This window comes from Bombina bombina, chromosome 4 (genome assembly GCF_027579735.1).
Source record: "Bombina bombina isolate aBomBom1 chromosome 4, aBomBom1.pri, whole genome shotgun sequence".
Classification (NCBI taxonomy): domain Eukaryota; kingdom Metazoa; phylum Chordata; class Amphibia; order Anura; family Bombinatoridae; genus Bombina; species Bombina bombina.
This window is the reverse complement of record NC_069502.1, coordinates 1145873735-1145895698: the sequence shown is the minus strand read 5'-3', so window position 1 is coordinate 1145895698 and position 21964 is coordinate 1145873735. Positions and strand designations below refer to the sequence as shown.

Genomic DNA, 21964 nt, shown 5'->3' with positions numbered 1-21964 from the left:
TATATTACCCAGAATCCTTTGCTGCATTGGAAACAATGTAGTCCAGAAGTTTTCTGTGGGAAAAATAAGCCTTCTGGCCTGATTAGATTTGTTAATGAACTACAGAATGAGTTATTTTCTCTATATATATGATTATATATAGGTATAGATATATACAGATATATACAGTAATATCTGTTTAAAATTACATAGAACATATTCCCCTATGTGAAGAACATTCGAATGTGAAATATTTACAGTAAATACATATTTAAACACTTTATTAAATATTAATTTTAGATACATGCTTTCAGCAAAGGGCTCTAATGCACTTATATATATATATATGTCTATATATGTATACATTTGTATTTATGTGTATATATGTCTGTAAATACATATATACGCATATAAATACATAAATGCATATGTACATATATATATATATATATATATACACACACACATATAAATATGTAGATATGTATATGTATGTATCTCAATGTTAAGTAGGACTTTCGGTTACTAATTAAAAAACTAAAATATAACTTGTGTCTAAAACTTTACATCAATTTTATATTTAACAGGTGATGTTCTGCCAATATTTGCATATGGTCACAATATTGGGAAATCTGTCACCGGAGGCTATGTTTACAGAGGCTGTGAATTTCCAAATCTTAATGGTGTCTATATTTTTGGAGATTTCATGAATGGGTAAGGATTAATTGAATATAGTCATAAATCAAAGCTCAAAATAAACATATATGCTATAGAAATTGAATAGTGTAAATATTAATAATAAAATTATTTTTTTTCTTTCAGTTGTAGGAATTACATTTTTTTGTTGACGAATTAAAAAATTAACTAAATCACAGATTATTTTTTTTTCCATAAATTTTAAAAAGCTTATTTGATCATCAGTGATAATATCACTGATGTAATTAAAACTTAGGGAGTTCTCTTTGTCCTTGAGATCCTTTTAATGAATGACATATACCTCACAATTATTTTAAGATCTAAACATTGATAATAAGCAAATCAAAGCTAAAAGATAGGTGCAAAAGCATTTACACCTTGTTTTCCAAAATGTATACCACATGTAGCTGTATTTTTCTTTTCTTTTTTAAGTTTTTATCACTGTACAATAAAATAAAGAAATCTCGTATGTAGTCCCAGGTTGGCTTGTTTTAGTTATATAATCATTTTTAATCATTCTTAAAATACTGTATTGTATTTATATCACATGCAAATGTATGAAAACGACAATCCTTAAAATACCCATTCAAAAATAAATCATATCAGACAGTACATTGATAAAAATATGAAATCAACTTCAATAAATCCAGACAGTTTTTTTTTGCTATATTAGATTTGCAAAATATTATTAAATGTATCCCTGTAGCAAAGCCTTCTCTGCCTTCTTGTTTGAGTAGTCCATCTATCTATCTATCTATCTATCTATCTATCTATCTATCTATCTATCTATCTATCTATCTATCTATCTATCTATCTATCTATATGTCTGTATGTCAGTCTGTCAGTCTGTCTGTTTTTCTGCCTGCCTGTCTGTCTGTCTATTTATCTGTTTTAATATGTTCCTTTCCTAAATCAAAGTTTAGTGGTAAATGTGGGTAGCTTGTAGTATCATCTAAAAGTCTGGATGTTCTTTTTATATTATTTGGGATGTCATTAAGTTAGTCTACATATTCATATGTATCTGCCTGATTCCCTCTTCACAAGACTATAAGGTCATTTATATTCCTTCAGTAGAGTACAATTTTATGCTTGTGGGGGTTTCCATACCAAAAATTCATGATGGCTCCAGCCAAGACAAAAAAATATTCTGATGCCTCAGGAGCCTTGGAGAATAAAATGCTGACATTTTATTCAGAGGGCTTTAGTCCTGTGACGATTTTTTCTGCCTGCCTGGGTTCAGATCCAAGATGGAGCCCTCTATAGCCCCCCACATCTCTATCACATACTAAGCCCCTTCCACAACCTACCTTCATCTCCCTCAGGGTCTTATGATCTAAAGTTCTCCACTCAGTCAAGATGAACTACAATGTTTCATCAGTATGGTGAAGTCTCTCAAATTTTTTAAAAAAACTCATATTTGACCTTGAGAGATAACTCTTTCTTTATTTTTATCTTACTTTAGTGATCACATACATGGTACACAAATCAAGAAATTCCTCTTAAACAATTTTAGAGAAAGAAGAAAACAAAAAATAACAACCAAAATATTCATTGTTTACCAAAAAAGAGAAACAAGAACAAGATAATGCTCTTGAGTATGAGGGAGAATATATACCTTTCTACCACCATGTATGTGGTATTTTCAATAATAGGAACCCCACCAAAAGTGAGAGATATATCTCACTATAACACTGGGTCAGTTTGTTGTTTTTTCTTGATTGTGAGAACATTGTTTTTTGACTGTTTTCAGGGATAGTAGCACAAGAACACCCAGTCCTTTTTTTAAATAATTGTGGTAAGGTGTTACGAAAGTGTTAGCAGATTGCCACCCCTTTCTGGCTCCAGTGCAGAGTATTTAATAGTCACAGATAGATTTATGTAAGGGACTTTTTTTGTGTTTCGTGCCACACATTGTAATTGAGATAGTTACCCCTTTTGTGCTTTTTCCCGTGATAGCCATTATATATTGATTTTTTTTCTTTTTTTGCTGGGCCCTATTTTCCATTTAAAATGCTTTTACCTATATTCTTAACTTTTCACTAATAAATTTTATGTTTTATATTTTATGAGTGTAGTTATACTGTATGTTATATATTGGTGACTTTGTAATTTTGTAATTTGTTTTTTTTCTACCTCTGAGTGCTTAGGGGATGCTTATTTTCTGTCTCTCATATTTTTTTGTAGTATATTTCAGTATGTAGGGTTCTTCAGACTCCAACATTACAATACAAGACCTAAAACTATGGTCCTTGGAGTCTTTTCAGCACCACTTTCCCTCTCATCCTCTGTCCATCCTCAAAAAATGTAGTTCATATATTATTCACATTGATCATACCTAATGGCTGGCTTCATTTTTGTTTGCCATGTTTTGATTCCTATTCAGTTAATTTGTCTAAATATGTGATTATAACCCATTTATATCCTCAGTGGTCTATATGCACATATCAAAACATGTTTTAAAAACTTAAAGGGCCATTGAATACAATATAATTGCATAATAAAAAGACAATGCAATAGTACCTACTATATATTAAAAATGAGTGGTAGATTTGTGCATGCTCATTTTCTACTTGTTATCAAAAAACATAATTTATGTAAGAACTTACCTGATAAATTCATTTCTTTCATATTGGCAAGAGTCAATGAGCTAGTGACATATGGGATACACAACCCTACCAGGAGGGGCAAAGTTTCCCAAACCTCAAAATGCCTATAAATATACCCCTCACCACACCCACAATTCAGTTTAACGAATAGCCAAGTAGTGGGGTGATAAAAAAGGAGTAAAAAAGCATACAAAAAGAGGAACTCAAAAAATAATTGTGCTTTTATACAAAAATCATAACCACCATAAAAAAGAGTGGGCCTCATGGACTCTTGCCAATATTAAATAAATGTATTTATCAGGTAAGTTCTTACATAAATTAGGTTTTCTTTCATGTAAAAAGAGTCCTTGAGCTAGTGACGTATGGGATAGAAATACCCAAGATGTTGGAGACCACAGAATAGTCACTAGAAAGGGAGGGATAAAATAAAAACAGCTATTTCTGCTGAAAAAATTTAATCCACAAAAAATAAGTCTTTCTTCTAAATTACAAGAAAAAAACTTAAATCATAACCAGAAGAATCAAACTGAGACAGCTGCCTAAAGAACTTTTCTACCAAAGACTGCTGCTGCAGAGGCAAATACTTCAAAACAGTAGAATTTAGTAAATGTATGCAAAGAAGACCAAGTTGCTGCTTTGCAAATCTGATCAACTGAAGCTTCATTCTTAAAAGCCCAAGAAGGGGCGACTGATCTAGTAGAATGAGCTGTAATTCTCTGAGGCGGGGACTGTCCTGCCTCCAAATAAGCTTTGTGAATCAAAAGCTTTATCAACGATGCCAAAGAAATGGCAGAAGCTTTCTGGCCTTTCCTGGAAACAGAAAACAACAAATAGACTGGAAGTCTTTCTAAAATCCTTAGTAGCTTCGATATAGTATTTCAAAGCTCTTACAACATCTAAAGAATGTAAAGATCTTTCAAGAGCATTATTAGGATTAGGACACAAAGAAGGAACAACAATTTTTCTACTAATGTTGTTAGAATTCACAACCTTAGGAAGAAATTTAAATGAAGTCTGCAAAACAGCTTTATCCTGATGAAAAATCAGAAAAGGAGACTCACAAGAGAGAGCAGATAATTCAGAAACTCTTCTAGCAGAAGAGATGGCCAAAAGGAATAACACTTTCCAATAAAGTAGTTTAATATCCAGAGAATGCATGGGCTCAAACGGAGGAGCCTGCAAAGCTTTTAAAACCAAATTAAGACTCCACGGAGGAGAAATTGTTTTAATAACAGGCTTGATACGAACCAAAGCCTGAACAAAACAGTGAATATCAGGAAGCTTAGCAATCTTTCTATGAAATAAAACAGAAAGAGCATAGATTTGTCCCTTCAAAGTACTTGCAGACAAACCTTTATCCAAACCATCCTGAAGAAACTGTAAAATTCTAGGAATTCTAAAAGAATGCCAAGAGAATTTATGAGAAGAACACCATGATGCCATATAGGTTTTCCAAACCAGATAATAAATCTTCCTTAAAACAGACTTACGAGCATGAAGCATAGTATTAATCACTGACACCGTCCCACACAATAAACTAATTGACAAACTGTATCTCCTTGGTCTAGATTCAAAAATTGTGAACTGGGTGGAATGCTGGCTTAAAGGGCCACTAAACCCAAAATCTTTCTTTCATGATTCAGATAGAGAATAGAAATTTAAACAACATTACAATTTACTTCCATTATTTATTTTGCTTCATTTTTTAGATATCCTTAGTTGAAGAAAAAGCAATGCACATGGTGAGCCAATCACACGAGGCTTCTATGTGCAGCAACCAATCAGCAGCTACTGAGCATATCTAGATATGCTTTTCAGCAAAGAATATCAAGACAATAAAAGAAATTAGATAATATAAGTAAATTAGAAAGATGTTTAAAATTGCATTCTCTTTCTAAATCATAAAAGAAAAATTGTGGGTGTCATGTCCCTTTAAGGACAGAAAACAAAGTGTCTTAGTAAATGGAGTTCATTCAGCAGAGGGGGCTGTTACTAGTGGTGTTCCTCAGGGGTCAGTTCTGGGGCCTGTTTTGTTTAACATATTTATCTGCGATATCATCAAAGGGCTACAGGGGAAAGTATGTCTGTTTGCAGATGATACAAAAATTTGTAACAGAGTGGATGTTCCAGGGGGGGTAGACAAAATGAGCAGTGATATACAACAAGTGGAGTATTGGATAAATGACTGGGATCTAAAGTTTAACACAGCAAAGTGTAAAATAATGCATTTAGGGAAGAAAAATCCAAATGTTAATTACAGACTCAATGACACTTTACTGACTGTTACAGATGAGGAACAGGACTTGGGAATTATTATTTCAGATGATTTAAAACTTAGTAAACAATGTAGTAATACAGCGAGTAAGGCTAGCAGAATGCTTGGATGTATTGGTAGAGGTATTTGCAGCAGAAATAGTAAGGTTCTTATGCCACTTTATAGATCATTAGTTAGGCCTCATCTTGAGTATTGTGTGCAGTTCTGGAGGCCATAGCTTCAGAAGGATATTAACAAACTTGAATCTGTGCAAAGGAGGGCTTACCAAAATGGTACATGGTCTAAAAAATAAAACTTACCAGGATAGGCTCAATGACCTAAATATGTATAGCTTAGAGGAGAGAAGGGAAATAGGTGATATGATAACAACTTTCAAGTACATTAAAGGGTTTAGTAAAACTGAGGCTGTGGGTATTTTACATAAAACGGAAAATTCAAGAACAAGGGGTCATGAGCTCAAGCTAGAGGGTAGTAGATTCAGGAGTAATTTGAGGAAGCACTTCTTTACAGAAAGAGTGATTGATTTATGGAATAAACTTCCTCAAGAGGTAGTAGCAACAAACACTGTGGGGGACTTTAAAAATGCATGGGACAAGCATAAGGCTATCCTACAAACTAGATAAGTTTATACTGTTAGGTAATATCGGGCAGACTTGCTGGGCCTATGGCTCTTATCTGCCATCAATATCTATGAGTCTGAGAAACCTCTATGACTAAGCACTAAGTGTTCAATTTCCATACCTTCAAATTTAGCGATTTGAGATCCTGATGGAAAAATCGTACTTGAAACAGAAGGTCTGGCCTTAACGGAAGTTTGGCAACTGGACATCCGGACAAGATCCGCATACCAAAACCTGTGAGGCCATGCTGGTGCTATCAGAAACACATGCGATTGCTCCATTATGATCTTGGAGATCACCCTTGGAAGGAAAACTAGAGGTGGAAAAATGTAAGCAAGTTGGTAAAACCAAGGAACTGCTAACGCATCCACCATCGTCGCCTGAGGATCCCTGGACCTAGAAAGGTACCTGGGAAGCTTCTTGTTTAGATGGGATGCCATCAGATCTATTTCGGGAAGACCCCACATCTGTACAATCTGATAAAATACATCTGGATGGAGAGACCACTCCCCTGGATGTAAGAACTTGCGGGGGAGATAATACGCTTCCTAATTGTCTACACCTGGGATATGAATCGCAGAAATTAGACAGGAATTGGATTCCGCCCAAGACAGTATTCAAGATACTTCTTTCATCGCTAAAGGGCTGCGAGTCCCCCCTTGATGATTGACATATGCCACAGTTGTGATATTGTCTGTCTGAAAACGAAAGAATAATTCTCTCTTTAATAGCGGCCAAACCTGAAGAGCATATAAAATAGCACAGAGTTCTAAAATATTGATTGGTAACCTCACCTCTTGAGGATTCCAAACTCCTTGTGCTGTCAGAGACCCCCAGACAGCTCCCCAACCTGTGAGACTTGCATCTGTTGAAATCACAATCCAGGCAGGATGAACAAAAGAGGCCCCTTGAATAATCTGATGATGGACTAACCACCAAGACAGAGAGAGTTGAATGTTGGGATTTAAGTATATCAACTGTGATATCCGAGTATAATCCCTGCACCATTGACTCAGCATGCAAATCTGCAGAGGTCTCATATGAAAACGAGCTAAGGGTATCGCGTCTGATGCTGCAGTCATGAAGGGAAAGATCAAGACTGAAGGTTTCGACAGGCAGAAACCAATTTTATTCATCTCTTGTCTGTTAAAGACAGAGTCATGGACACTGAATCTATTTGGAAACCTAAAAGGTGACCCTTGTCTGAGGAATCAAGGAACTCTTTGGTAAATTGATCCTCCAACCATGTCTTTGAAGAAACAACACAAGTTGATTCGTGTGAGATTCTTCTAAATGTAAAGATTGAGCCAGTACCAAGATATCGTCCAAATAAGGAAACACCGCAATACCCTGCTCTCTGATTACAGATAGAAGGGCACCGAGAACCTTCAAAAAGATCCTTGGAGCTGTTGCTAGGCCAAATGGAAGAGCAACAAACTGATAATGCTTGTCTAGAAAAGAGAATCTCAGAAACCAATAGTGGTCTGGATGAATCGGAATGTGAAGATATGCATCCTGTAAGTCTATTGTGGACATATAATGACCTTGCAGAACAAAAAGCAGAATAGTCCTTATAATCACCATCTTGAAAGCTGGGATTCTTACAAAATGATTTAAAAACTTCAGATCCAGAACTGCTCTGAAAGAATTTTTCTTCTTCGGGTCAATGAATAGATTTGAATAAAAACCCAGACCCTGTTCCAGAAATGGAACTGGTACAATCACTCCTGAAAGTTCTAGATCCGAAACACACTTCAGAAAAGCCTGAGCTTTCACAGGATTTGTTGGAACGTGAGAGAGAAAAAATCTTCTCACAGGAGGTCTTATTCTAAAACCTATTTGATACCCCTGGGAGACAATATTCTGAATCCTATGATTCTGAATGGAACCTGCTCAAGTGTCTTGAAATAATTTCAATCTGCCCCCCACCAGCAGAACTGGATTGAGGGCCGCACCTTCATGCAGTCTTGGAGACTGGCTTTGGTTTCTTGTAAGGCTTGGATTTATTCCAGCTTGAGGATGGCTTCCAATTGGAGCCAGAGTCTTTAGGGGAAGGAATGGTTTTCTGTTCTTTAATCTGACGAAAGGAACGAAACCGATTAGAAGCTTTAGATTTGCCTTTAGGCTTTTTATCTTGAGGCAAAAAAACTCCCTTCCCCCCCAGTAATAGTGGAAATAATTGAATCCAACTGGGAACCAAACAAATTATTACCCTGGAATGAAAGAGATAGTAACCTAGATTTAGATACCATGTCAGCATTCCATGATTTGAGCCATAAAACTCTTCTTTCTAAAATAGCCAAAGACATAGATTTAACATTAATCTTGATGATATCAAAAATAGCATCACAGATAAAATGATTAGCATGTTGAAGCAAGTGAACAATGCTATTCAAATCAGAATCTTTTTCTCGTTGTGCTAAGCTATCCAACCAAAAAGTTGATACAGCCACAACATCAGCCATAGAAATAGCAGGTCTAAGCATATAGCCAGAATGCAAATAAGCTTTCCTTAGATAAGATTCAATCTTCCTATCTAAAGGATACTTAAAAGAGGTACTGTCTTCCATAGGAATAGTAGTACGTTTAGCAAGAGTAGAAATAGCCCCATCAACCTTAGGGACTTTTCCCCAAAACTCTAAATTAACCACTGACAAAAGATACAACTTTTTAAACCTCGAAGAAGGAACAAAAGAAGTACCAGGCTTAGACCATTCCTTAGCAATCACATCAGAAATAGCATCAGGAACAGGAAAAACCTCAGGAGTAGTCACAGGAGGTTTATAAACAGAATTTAAACGTTTACTGGATTTATTATCAAGAGGACCAGACTCCTCAATATCCAAGGTTATTAACACTTCTTTTAACAAAGAACGAATATACTCAATCTTAAAAAGATAAGATGATTTATCAGTGTAAATGTCTGAAGTAGGATCTTCTGAGTCAGAGAGATCCTCATCAGAGGAGGATATATCAGAATGTTGTCGGTCATTATAAATTTCATCAGAAATATGAGAAGTTTTAAAAGACCTTTTACGTTTATTTGAAGGTGGTATAGCAGCCATAGCCTTCTGTATCGTATTAGCAATATAATTTTTCATATCAACAGGGATATCATGCACTTTAGATGTTGAAGGAACAACAGATACTATACTAGCACTAATAGAAACCATTTCTGCATTCAAAAGCTTATCATGACAACTGAGACAGGATCAGATTGAGACATCTTGTAAAATGTAAAAAAAAAAATAACCCTTACAAAAAATATCTTATTTCCACATATAGCAGTTTCAGGAATGGGAAAAAATGCAAATGCTAAAATCGACAAAGAAGCAAATAGCATAGCCCTCTGAGCATAAAGAAGGCAAGGAGCATATAGGAAGTGGGGAAAAATATAAATATATTTTTTTGGCGCCAAGAATGACGCACGACACAAAGGGAAGTTGAGAAATTTTTTGGCGCCATCAACATCCGGAAATGACGCAACTCACGTCATAACAAATGCAATTTCGCTCCAAACAACCTTGCGTCAACTAAGATGCAGGAAATGATGAACTTGCATCATGACAGATGCACATTCGTGCCCAAAAAAATTCTAGCGCCAAGAATGACGCAATAAATAACAGCATTTTGCGCCCTCGCAAACCTAATATGCCCGCAAGTTTACACGTCAAATTGAAAAAAGACTATACCCTAGGTAAGACAAACTTTCTAAACATGATTCCCATAATGAAACTGCTGGACTGCAAAAGGGAAATACACATAGACCTGACTCATGGCAAATATAAGTAAAATACATATATTTAAAACTTTATAATAATACATAAAGCGCCAAACCATAGCTGAGAGTGTCTTAAAATAATGATACTTACTTACCGAAAGACACTCATCCACATATAGCAGATAGCCAAACCATACTGAAAAAGTATCAGCAGAGGTAATGGTATATTAGAGTATATCGTCGATCTGAAAAGGGAGGTAGGAGATGAATCCCTACGACCGATAACAGAGAACCCTTGAAAGATTTCCCGCTAAGAAAGCCATAAAATCAATAGGCAATACTCTCTTCACATCCCTCTGACAAACACTGTACTCTGAGAGGAATTGGGCTTCAGAATGCTTAGAAGCGCTTATCATAGAAGAAATTAGAAAACATCAAGCACAAACTTACTTCACCACCTCCATAGGAGGCAAAGTTTGTAAAACTGAATTGTGGGTGTGGTGAGGGGTGTATTTATAGGCATTTTGAGGTTTGGGAAACTTTGCCCCTCCTGGTAGGATTGTATATCCCATATGTCACTAGCTCATGGACTCTCGCAAATAACATTAAATAAAAGAAAATTAGACTGACCAGGGGTATCTGCTAAGCCATTTGGAGCTGTCCCATGAAGGTAATAACTCAAATTCAATAGGTCAGAGTGATTGATACATTTTCTAGCCGGAATATCTGCCTGGAAAGCCATCCGTTTAAGTTTATCAGATTGGTTGGAATAATGTTTGAATGTTGCCATAGTGCAGTTTTTTTTATAGTTCTATTATTTGATGCCACTTTGAACAACTATTAGCTAGACATGTGCGATTCGATTCTGTTCCTAATCGAAATTCGGACGAGTTTGTCGAATTCGGAGATTCGGATCTATTCGAATTTCTGAATTGAGGTAGTGCTGAATCTACTGAATAAATCCGAATCGAAACGAATTTATTCGGTAGATTCTGATGGCCGTGTATTACACTAGTATTGTACAGTATATTAGGTTTTATCACTCTGCTATGGGTTAAACCTAATATACAGTACATAATACTAGTGTAATACACAGCACATCCCACCTAACACTTACCGAAATTCCGAATTTCCGAATCGAACCGAATCCAGCCGAATTTTTTAGAATCCGAAAGAATCCAAATGAATCTGAAATGAATTCATTCGTTTTTTTCCGAATTCGAATCGATCCGAACCGAAACAAATTTTTCGAAGCTGCACAAGTCTACTATTAGCAGCATTTGAACTGGAACTGAACATGAAACTGGTTTATTGAATGTTGGAAATCTCTCACATAAATTAATGGGCAAGACTGTACATTTTTGTTTTTGGAATTAGACTGATTTTCCTTAACCCCTTAATGACCACAGCACTTTTCCATTTTCTGTCCGTTTGGGACCAAGGCTATTTTTACATTTTTGCGGTGTTTGTGTTTAGCTGTAATTTTCCTCTTACTCATTTACCGTACCCCCACATATTATATACCGTTTTTCTCGCCATTAAATGGACTTTCTAAAGATACCATTATTTTCATCATATCTTATAATTTACTATAAAAAAAATATAAAATATGAGGAAAAATTGAAAAAAAATACACTTTTTCTAACTTTGACCCCCAAAATCTGTTACACATCTACAACCACCAAAAAACACCCATGCTAAATAGTTTCTAAATTTTGTCCTGAGTTTAGAAATACCCAATGTTTACATGTTCTTTACTTTTTTTGCAAGTTATAGGGCAATAAATACAAATAGCACTTTGCTATTTCCAAACCATTTTTTTTCAAAATTAGCGCTAGTTACATTAGAACACTAATATCTTTCAAGAATCTCTGAATATCTATTGACATATATATATTTTTTTTTAGTAGACATCCCAAAGTATTGATCTAGGCCCATTTTTGTATATTTCATGCCACCATTTCACCGCCAAATGCGATCAAATAAAAAAAATTGTTCACTTTTTCACAAATTATTTCACAAACTTTAGGTTTCTCACTGAAATTATTTACAAACAGCTTGTGCAATTATGGCACAAATGGTTGTAAATTGTTCTCTGGGATCCCCTTTGTTCAGAAATAGCAGACTTATATGGCTTTGGTGTTGCTTTTTGGTAATTAGAATGCCACTAAATGCCACTGCGCACCACACATGTATTATGCCCAGCAGTGAAGGGGTTAATTAGGGAGCATGTAGGGAGCTTTTTGGGGTAATTTTAGCTTTAGTGTAGTGTAGTAGACAACCCCAAGTATTGATCTAGGCCCATTTTGGTATATTTCATGCCACCATTTCACCGCCAAATGCGATCAAATTAAAAAAAACGTAACATTTTTCACAATTTTAGGTTTCTCACTGAAATCATTTACAAACAGCTTGTGCAGTTATGGCACAAATGGTTGTAAATGCTTCTCTGGGATCCCCTTTGTTCAGAAATAGCAGACATATATGGCTTTGGCGTTGCTTTTTGGTATTTAGAAGGCCGCTAAATGCCGCTGCGCATCACACGTGTATTATAGCTAGCAGTGAAGGGGTTAATTAGGTAGCTTGTAGGGAGCTTGCAGGGTTAATATCACATTTAGAGTAGAGCTCAGCCTCCCACCTGAAACATCAGACCCCCTGATCCCTCCCAAACAGCTCTCTTCCCTCCCCCACCCCACAATTGTCCCCGCCATCTTAAGTACTGGCAGAAAGTCTGCCAGTACTAAAATAAAAGCTATATTTGGTTTTTTTGTGTGTTTTTAAAAAGGCATATTTACATATGCTGCTGTGTACTATCCCCCCTTATCCCCTAACCTCACTGATCCCCCCCAAACAGCTCTATAACCCTCCCACTCTAACTTAATCTGCGCCATCTTGGGTACTGGCAGCTGTCTGCCAGTACCCAGTTTAGAAGAAAAACATGCTTTTTTTAAATTTTTACTAATTTTTTCTGTAGTGTAGCTTCCCCCCACACCAAACCAACCCCCACCCCTCCACGATCTCTTTTTGTGCTTTTGCACAAACAAGATTTGGGTATTTTTTATTAAATATATTTGCCGTAGTGTAGCGGTTCCCACCCGCTCCCGCCCGTGCACGCGCCCGCCCGCCACCCTCCGTGCACGCGCGCGCGCCCGCGCGTGCCCCCTAACGTTCCCGCCCCCGATCCCGCCCCCCTTGACTTCATGGCACCCACCGATGGCCGCCCACCCGCCTCCCAAGCCGGCTCCCACCCACCAACGATACCGGCCATCGATGTCCGGTGCAGAGAGGGCCACAGAGTGGCTCTCTCTGCACCGGAAGGCCATGTAAGGTTATTGCAGGATGCCTCCATATCGAGGCATCACTGCAATAACCGGAAAGCAGCTGGAAGCGATCAGGATCGCTTCCAGCTGCTTTCCACACAGAGGACGTGCAGGGTACGTCCTCAGGCATTAACTGCCTTTTTTTTGAGGACGTACCCTGCACGTCCTCGGTCATTAAGGGGTTAAGGGGCAGTCCAGTCAAAATTAAACTTTTATGAATCAGAAAGGGCATGTCATTTTAAACAACTTTCCAATTTAGTTGTATCATCAAATTTGCTTTGTTCTCTTGGTATTCTTACTTGAAAGCAAAACTGACTTCTAGATTGCTAGTTTTGCGGTAAGAGCTGCTCGGTGCTAACTTGCAAGTTATTGTCACCGCTCACCTCCCTCTAGCGCTGCTATTACAGGTTTACAAAAACCCGGCATTAGCAATATTGCAGCGTAAAGCAAAATTGAGCCCCATACCGCACTCCAATACCAGCGCTGCTTTGAGCTGGTTTTACGTGCTCGTGCACGATTTCCCCTCAGACATCAATGGGGAGAGCCGGCTAAAAAAAAGCTTAACACCTGCAATAAAGGAGTGCAAAGCTCCGTAACGCAGCCCCATTGATTCCTATGGGGAAAGAAAATGTATGTTTACACCTAACACCCTAACATAAACCCAGAGTCTAAACACCCCTAATCTGACGCACCCGAAATCGCCGCCACCTACATTACACTTATTAACCCCTAATCTGCCGCTCCCGACATCGCCGACACCTACATACACTTATTAACCCCTAACCTGCCACCCCCGACACTGCAGACACCTACATTACACTTATTAACCCCTAATTTTCCGCCCCTGACATCGCCGCCACCTACATTACACTTATTAACCCCTAATCTGCTTATTAACTGCCACCCCTGACACTGCCGACACCTACATTACACTTATTAACCCCTAATTTGCTGCCCCCGACATCGCCGCCACCCTCATTATACTTATTAACCCCTAATCTGCCACCCCGACACTGCCGCCACCTACATACAGTTATTAACCCCTAATCTGCCGCCCGAATGTCGCTGCCACCTACCTACACTTATTAACCCCTAATCTGCTGCCCCCAATGTTGCCGCCACCTACATTACAGTTATTAACCCCTAATCTGCCGCCCCCAATGTCGCCGCCACCTACCTACACTTATTAACCCCTAATCTGCCGCCCCCAACGTCGCCGTCACTATACTAAAGTTATTAACCCCTAACCCTAAATCTAATCCTAACCCTAACCCTAACACCCACTAACTTTAATGTAATTAAAATAAATCTAAATAAAACCTACTATTAATAACTAAATAATTCCTATTTAAAACTAAATACTTACCTATAAAATAAAACCTAAGCTATCTACAATATAACCAATAGTTACATTGTAGCTATCTTAGGTTTTATTTTTATTTCACAGCTAAGTTTGTATTTATTTTAACTAGGTAGAATAGTTAGTAAATAGTTATTACCTATTTACTAACTACCTAGCTAAAATAAATACAAATTTACCTGTAAAATAAAACCTAACCTGTCTTACACTAACGCCTAACCTTACACTACAATTAAAAAAATTACATTAATTAAATACAATTAACTAAATTACTAAAAAAACTAACACTAAATTACACAAAGTAAAAAAGAAATGATCAAATATTTAAACTAATTACACCTAATCTAATAACCCTATCAAAATAAACCCCCCCAAAATAAAAAAAACCTAGCCTAAACTAAACTGCCAATAGCCTTTAAAAGGGCCTTTTGTGGGGTATTGCCCCAAAGAAATAAGCTCTTTTACCTGTAAAAGAAAATACAAACAACCCCCCAACAGTAAAACCCACCACCCTAAAAAACCTAAGCATCTAAAAAACCTAAGCTCCCCATTGCCCTGAAAAGGGCATTTGTATGGGCATTGCCCTTAAAAGGACATTTAGCTCTTTTTCCGCCCAAACCCTAATCTAAAAATAAAACCCACCCAATAAACCCTTAATAAAACCTAACACTAAACCCTGAAGATCCCCTTACAGTTTTTGAAGACCCGACATCCATCCTCAACGAAGCCTGCAGAAGTCTTCATTTAAGCGGCAAGAAGTCCTCCACGAAGCCGGGAGAAGTCTTCATCCAAGCGGGCCGAAATCTTCATCCAAGCCGGCAGAATTCTTCATCCAGACGGCATCTTCTATCTTCATCCATCCGGCGCGGAGCGGCTCCAACTTCAAAACATCCGGAGCGGAGCATCCTCTTCTTACGATGGCGAATGAAGAATAAAGGTTCCTTTAAGGGACGTCATCCAAGATGGTGTCCATTGAATTCCGATTGGCTGAATTCTATCAGCCAATCGGAATTAAAGGTGAAAAAATCCTATTGGCTGATGCAATCAGCCAATAGGATTAAGCTTCAATTCTATTGGCTGATGCAATCAGTCGATAGGATTGAGCTCGCATTCTATTGGCTGTTTTAATTAGCCAATAGAATGCCAGCTCAATCATAACTACTGATTGACTTTTAGTTTACGGAATGGATCTTGTAGTTATAGGCTGTACCGCTCACATTTTGGCCTCCCAGGCAGACTCGTAATACCGGCGCAAAGGAAGTCCCATTGAAAAAGGACTTTTTGAAAACTGCGGTAGTTACGTTGCGTTACGGCCAAAAAAGTGTGTGGTGCAGCTAAACCTGCAAGACTCGTAATACCAGCGATAGTGAAAAAGAGCCCTAACGCTGCTTTTTCACCCATACCGCAAAACTCGTAATCTAGCTGAAAGGTAGGCTCATATGCTAATTTCTAAGCCCTTCAAGGCTGCCTCTTATCTGAAGGCATTTGACAGTTTTTCACAGCTAGAGGGCGTTAGTTCATGTGTGTCATATATATAACATTCTGCTCATGCCTGTGGAGTTGCTTATGAGAGGGCACTGATTGGCTAAAATGCAAGTCTGTCAAAAGAACTTGGCAGAAGCTGAGATACAAGGTAATGACAGAGGTAAAAAAGTATATTAATATAACACTGTTGGTTATGCAAAACTGGGGAATGGTAAAAAAAAGATTATCTATATTTTTAAACAATAAAAATTTTAGAGTAGACTGTCCGTTTAAATTACATTGTTTATTTTTCATATAGTCGACTCATGGCTTTACGTGAAGATGAGAAGACAAAACAATGGAATCCACAAAATATCTGCATGGGTGACAACAATGTCTGTGCATTTCCAAACCTGATCAACAAGTACAGTCCATTCATTATTTCTTTTGGGGAAGATGAAGCAGGTAAGCAGTTTTTATATAGAGTAATCCATAGTAATCCACAAGTAATTAATATAAAAGAGCTAATATTATGTTATTATTTAGCCTTATTTGTATGAGCCTGGGACAGATTCAAGAGTTGCATTTCAGAATTGTTTGCCAGAATATTAGTGTATACTACCTATTCCACACTCTGCTATAAGGAATCAACAATATAAAAAAATACTGAGAAACCATTTCCTGTGTTAGTAAGCATATTGTTATTATTAGCATTGAAGGAAAAGTTATATACTAATAGCTTCTTGTCTTGCTTAACATTCGAAGACCTTTTCAGTGGGTAAGAATGTTTTACTTATTTAATATACACCATTATTTCTCTCTTTTATTCAATACAGAGGTCAACATTAAACTTTCATGATCCAGACTGTGGGTCGATTTATTATTGCCTGGTGGACATGATACGCTGCAGTGTATCATGTCTGCCAGACATCGCTGAATGCGGACAGCATACATTGTCCGCATTCAGCATTGCACAAGCAGTTCTGGTGAACTGCTTGTGCCGTGCTGCCCCCTGCAGATTTGCAGCCAATTGGCCGCTAGCAGGGGGTGTCAATCAACTCAATCGTATAGGATCAGGTTGATTGCTGTACGCCATTTAGAGGCGGCAGATACGGTTAAGGAGCAGCAGTCTTAACACCGCTGCTTCATAACTGCGGTTTCAGACGAGCCTGAAGGCTTGCGCGGAAACAGGGCAAGATGGCCCCATTTGGGCCATGACCATCATAAATCGGCCAAACACAGAGAAAGTGAGAAAACTTTTTGGTCAATGAATAAATATGTTGAAATGTGTATTGTCCCTAGGGGGTTAAGGGTAAACAAGTACCCCACTTTTGATACCAATGATACTGATTTTATAAAAGCTTGGAATACAATATTAACAGAATGTTCTGTGAGGCTTATGATATTATTATGTGATTATAAATCGAAAGTGTTGTCTACAGTCAGGGAAAACATATATGAAATACAAATGGAGCTTAATTCTAGAAAGGAGGATGTAGATTATGGTCGATTTGACATTGTCTTAAGAGATACCATAGCAGAAGCAAAGAGATTAATTATCAACATTAAACATAATAAATATATTCGAGACCAGACTGACTATGACACTGACTCAGTATATGTGTGGAATCGGTCCACACGGACACAGGTTCGCAGACAACAGAACCGTAATAGGGGAAGACGAAATAGAAGAGGGAGGAGACATTCACAAGTAACTTTTTCAGACACTGAGGCAGAATCAGGGGATAGTGCTAGTGGAGATGAAATTATACCACATAAAGGAATCCTTAAACATAATCAAGCTGAGGGAACAGTATATAATGCGCCCATTCACAAAAAATCAGGAGTTGATCTTTCAATAAAACAGAAGGAAACAGGTAGTAAGTATAAAGCTAGTGAGCCAGCAACACCCCAAAGGGATGTAACTGAGGCTAATACTATGAGGTCTGCTATACCCACTAACCCTGATATTGGGCAAGAACAAGTACAGCAGGTTTTTTCCTTACCACAGAGCAACCCCGACAGGGGAGGGACATTGGGACAAGCGAAAACAGGATACAGGTTGAGGGAGACAAGGAACCAAACAAAGTACAAGTAACATGTGTAATAAACCTTTCTGATGTAATATTGTCTGAGACTCAGATAGGTGTACTGAGTCTGGGACTGGGATTTGTGCCAACCACAAATTTCAATCTCTTTAGAACAGTAAGTGATGTAAATTGTCTAATTCGCAATATTACACTAAAAGGCCATTTCTCAGGTGGAGATATAGTACCACTAGATGAAGGTCAGGGTACACAGTGGGTTACCACTAATTTAAATACTGATCTATCATTCCCTGAATCCTGTGACCTAGTTTCACTCAACACTCTTTTGATAGAAGGCAATGAGCCAGGGGCTCCACTAAGTACAAATAGAGTTAAAAGTCTTAAACTACCATCAAAGTTTTACCCCATACATAGTAGGGGGACAGTAGTTGAAAACTTCTACAAAAGAGTGGAGAGTGATCTAAAAGCACTATTGATGTCCTCTACAAATACGTCAGATAACCTGGGAAGGGCTGAGAAGGAAGCTTTATCTTACTTGGCTAATAACCACAATATAGTTGTGAAGAATGCGGATAAGGGTGGCTCGGTGGTAGTGCTGAATAGAATTGACTATATAAATGAAGCCTTGCGTCAATTGAATGATGATTGTTGCTATTCAGTACTGCCAACCAACCCCACCTTTCGTTTTCAGAGAGAGCTCTTGCACCTTTTGGATGAAGGGATGGAAAATGGCTTTATTGACAAGGACACCATGTCATACATATATGTTGAATATCTGGTAACTCTTGTTTTCCATCACCTTCCAAAGGTGCATAAGTCCCTGCAGGATGTCAAAGGACGTCCAATAGTAAGTGGTATAGGGTCTCTATTTGAACGCCTGTCCCAATGGCTGGACATGATCCTACATCCATTTGTAGAAGCACTCCCCAGTTTTCTCAAGGACACCAAGCACCTTATGAACTTGGTACAGGATGTCACATGGCAGGAAGGGGTACATCTATGGGCAACCATTGATGTTACAGCACTTTACTTTACCATCCCACATTCTAAGGGAATGGAAGCTGTATCATTCTTTCTAAAAAACTGGTCCTCTTTCACAATAGATTTTCAACAATATATTCTACAAGTGACTGAGTTTTTATTGACTTTGAGGGTGTTTTTTGAGTTTGAGGGTGTTTTCTATCTTCAGAGGTGTGGGACGGCGATGGGGGCCAAATTTGCCCCCTCCTATGCCAACCTTTTTATGGGTTGGTGGGAGCTGTCCCACATCTTTGGAGATAGAAACCCATCTCGTGACTGTATTGTTTTTTATCGCCGTTTTATCGCCGATTTGATCCTTATATGGCACGGTGACTCCAATGATCTAAAAGGATTCATTGAAGGGCTCAATGTTAATGACATTGGCCTTAAATTTACGAGTGAGATTCAGCAGACACAGATTAGCTATCTGGATGTAGTCTTAAGGGGCAGCCCTGAGGGCTTAGTTAAAACGAGCCTGTATAGAAAACCTATCTCAGGCAACTCTTTGCTGCATACCAAGAGTTGCCACCCTAAGCATGTGCCATATGGCATAGCAAAAGGTCAACTCATGAGGGCAAAACGAAATTGCTCTGATACTAGGGAAGGTGAGATCCAAATTATGGAAGTGAAAAAGCGCCTCCTACAGAGGGGCTACCCGAAAAAGGTTGTAAATAGGGCCCAGAGGGAGGTCAAGAATTTGAACAGACATGACTTACTGAAGGACAAGAGACCAGAGAAAAAGGATAATATGAAAGAGGTAACTTTTGTCACGGACTATAGTGCCCAGTATGAGGAGGTCTGTAGTATTGTAAAACATCATTTTAATATGCTAATAGCAGAGGACAGATTAATACAATGTGTAAAAGAAGGACTCAGATGCTCATACAGATGAAACAAAACCATAGGAAATATTTTGTCCCCAACTGTTCTGCCAAAATCTATCTCACAAGGGAGTGCATGGTTAAGCAGTAAGGGGTCCTATAAATGTGGTAGCTCCAGATGTGGGGTATGTGAAAATCTGACTGTGTCAGAACATTTCCGTTCCACTGTGACGGGTATTTCCTATGAAATCAATTTCTGCCTCAACTGTACATCTACTTTTATTATCTATTGCATCACTTGCACAAGATGTGGAAAACAATACATAGGGCTCACGACGAGAGACATCAGAAGTAGGATTAGAGAGCACTTGTCCACCATCAGAGTGGGCAAAGCTACCACTCCTATAGTACATCACTTTGCCCAGATCCATGAAAAAGATTTGACTTGTTTTTCATGGCAGCCTATTGATATGGTACCTAGACCAAGGAGAGGGGGTGATCGTGAAGTAGCACTCTCTAAACCAGTGACGTGCAGTGACGTCAGAGGATGGTGAGGCAGTGGCTAGGATACGCCTTCATTCTTTAGATATCCTTTGTTGAAGAAATAGCAATACACATGGGTGAGCCAATCACATGAGGTATCTATGTGCAGCCACCAATCAGCAGCTACTGAGCATATTTAGATATGATTTTCAACAAAGGACATCAAAAGAATAAAGAAAATTAGATATTAGATGTAAATTGGAAAGTTATTTAAATTTGCATATGGGTTTCATATGGGTTTCATGTCCCTTTAAATGGTGTCTTGGAAAACTGGTCAACTTAGTAAACATCTGATTTTAGTCTAAAAGGATTGTAACAGAAACTCTTGCCAGATAACACAATGCTTGCTCTGATTATGAGATCTAGAAATCCATGCCCATTAAAATATGTTTAAAACATACATTTTACTTTAATGCTGCAAATTATGCTTATAGATTCTTTCATTACATAAGGGATGAGAGTCAGAGGGGGAGGAAGAGAGACAGAGAGAGAAAGAGACCATGGGGGAGAACAACACATAAGGAGAGAGATGGATAGATAGAGAGAGAGACACACACACACACACACACACACAAGGGGGGGGGGACCACTGCATTTTAAAGTAATAAAACAGCAGAGCTACAGAGAGTTCAGAAAATTAGTCTATAATTTAGTGTGAAGTACAGAGGCAAGCTGCTAAGTTAGTGGGTGTAAAGTTTGAGTAAACAAAATACAAAAACGACCCTGCTATAAAAGAGTAAACAAACACTAAACCACATTCATTAAATTATCATTTTAACTAACAGAATCTTTCAATAAAATCTTACTTTAATAAGATGTGGGTGAAACACTGCTCTCTGTGCCTCTCTCCTGCTCTGTAAGGATTCAGGAAGTGACAGTGGCACATTCCACTGCACTTAGAGGGGAAGAACAGAACTCTCTTTTTCACTTTAGCAAAGCTAGCAGGTTCACAGGACAGCAACAAAATATATGAAAGTTGTTTTTTTGCGTTTTTGTTTTGTTTTATATGATTTAACATCCAGCTCCAACCCTATGTTCCACTTACTAATGCCTCTCACTGGATTGGTTCAGCCCAAATAGGACTGCCTCAAATAAGCAGTTAATGAGCCATGCAATGATCTTAACCACTTGCATCCAGTAGATGGCGCAGCATGTTGTGTAATGGTGGGCAGACCTGATTGTGCCTCTTCATTGCACAACATATAGCTGTGAGAGAAAAAAATGCTGGGGGAAAAAATTTACAATTTTTTTTTTAAAGCCAATAAAAAAAATATATTTTTGCCCATATGAGAGGTGAAGCACTGCCTCACCTGCCTCTAGTGACTGCACATCACTGCTCTAAACGGGAGATGTTGTGGATTTTTAAGATGGAAACCAGAGTTCCAAAAGGATTGAACTCTGAGTTTGATCTTATCAATTACTGGGAAGAAAGTAATTACATCTCTTACATATATATTTCCCCTTGCTCTAAACTAAATATGTAACTATACA

The 21964-nt window shown here is 38.0% G+C and overlaps 1 protein-coding gene and 1 long non-coding RNA gene across 3 annotated transcripts in view; one reads left to right on the top strand and one right to left on the bottom strand.

The window, feature by feature from the left end:
* The window catches only part of HHIPL2 (HHIP like 2), a 245544-nt gene that overhangs the window by 152448 nt on the left and 71132 nt on the right, over positions 1–21964 (top strand). For both annotated transcript variants that reach the window (XM_053712520.1, XM_053712519.1), the window contains exons 5-6: positions 567–693; positions 16361–16506. In XM_053712520.1, the coding sequence (XP_053568495.1) occupies positions 567–693; positions 16361–16506 (273 nt within the window). The remainder of the gene's footprint in view (positions 1–566; positions 694–16360; positions 16507–21964) is intronic.
* The window catches only part of LOC128658071 (uncharacterized), a 117099-nt gene that overhangs the window by 75188 nt on the left and 19947 nt on the right, over positions 1–21964 (bottom strand). The window lies entirely within an intron of this gene.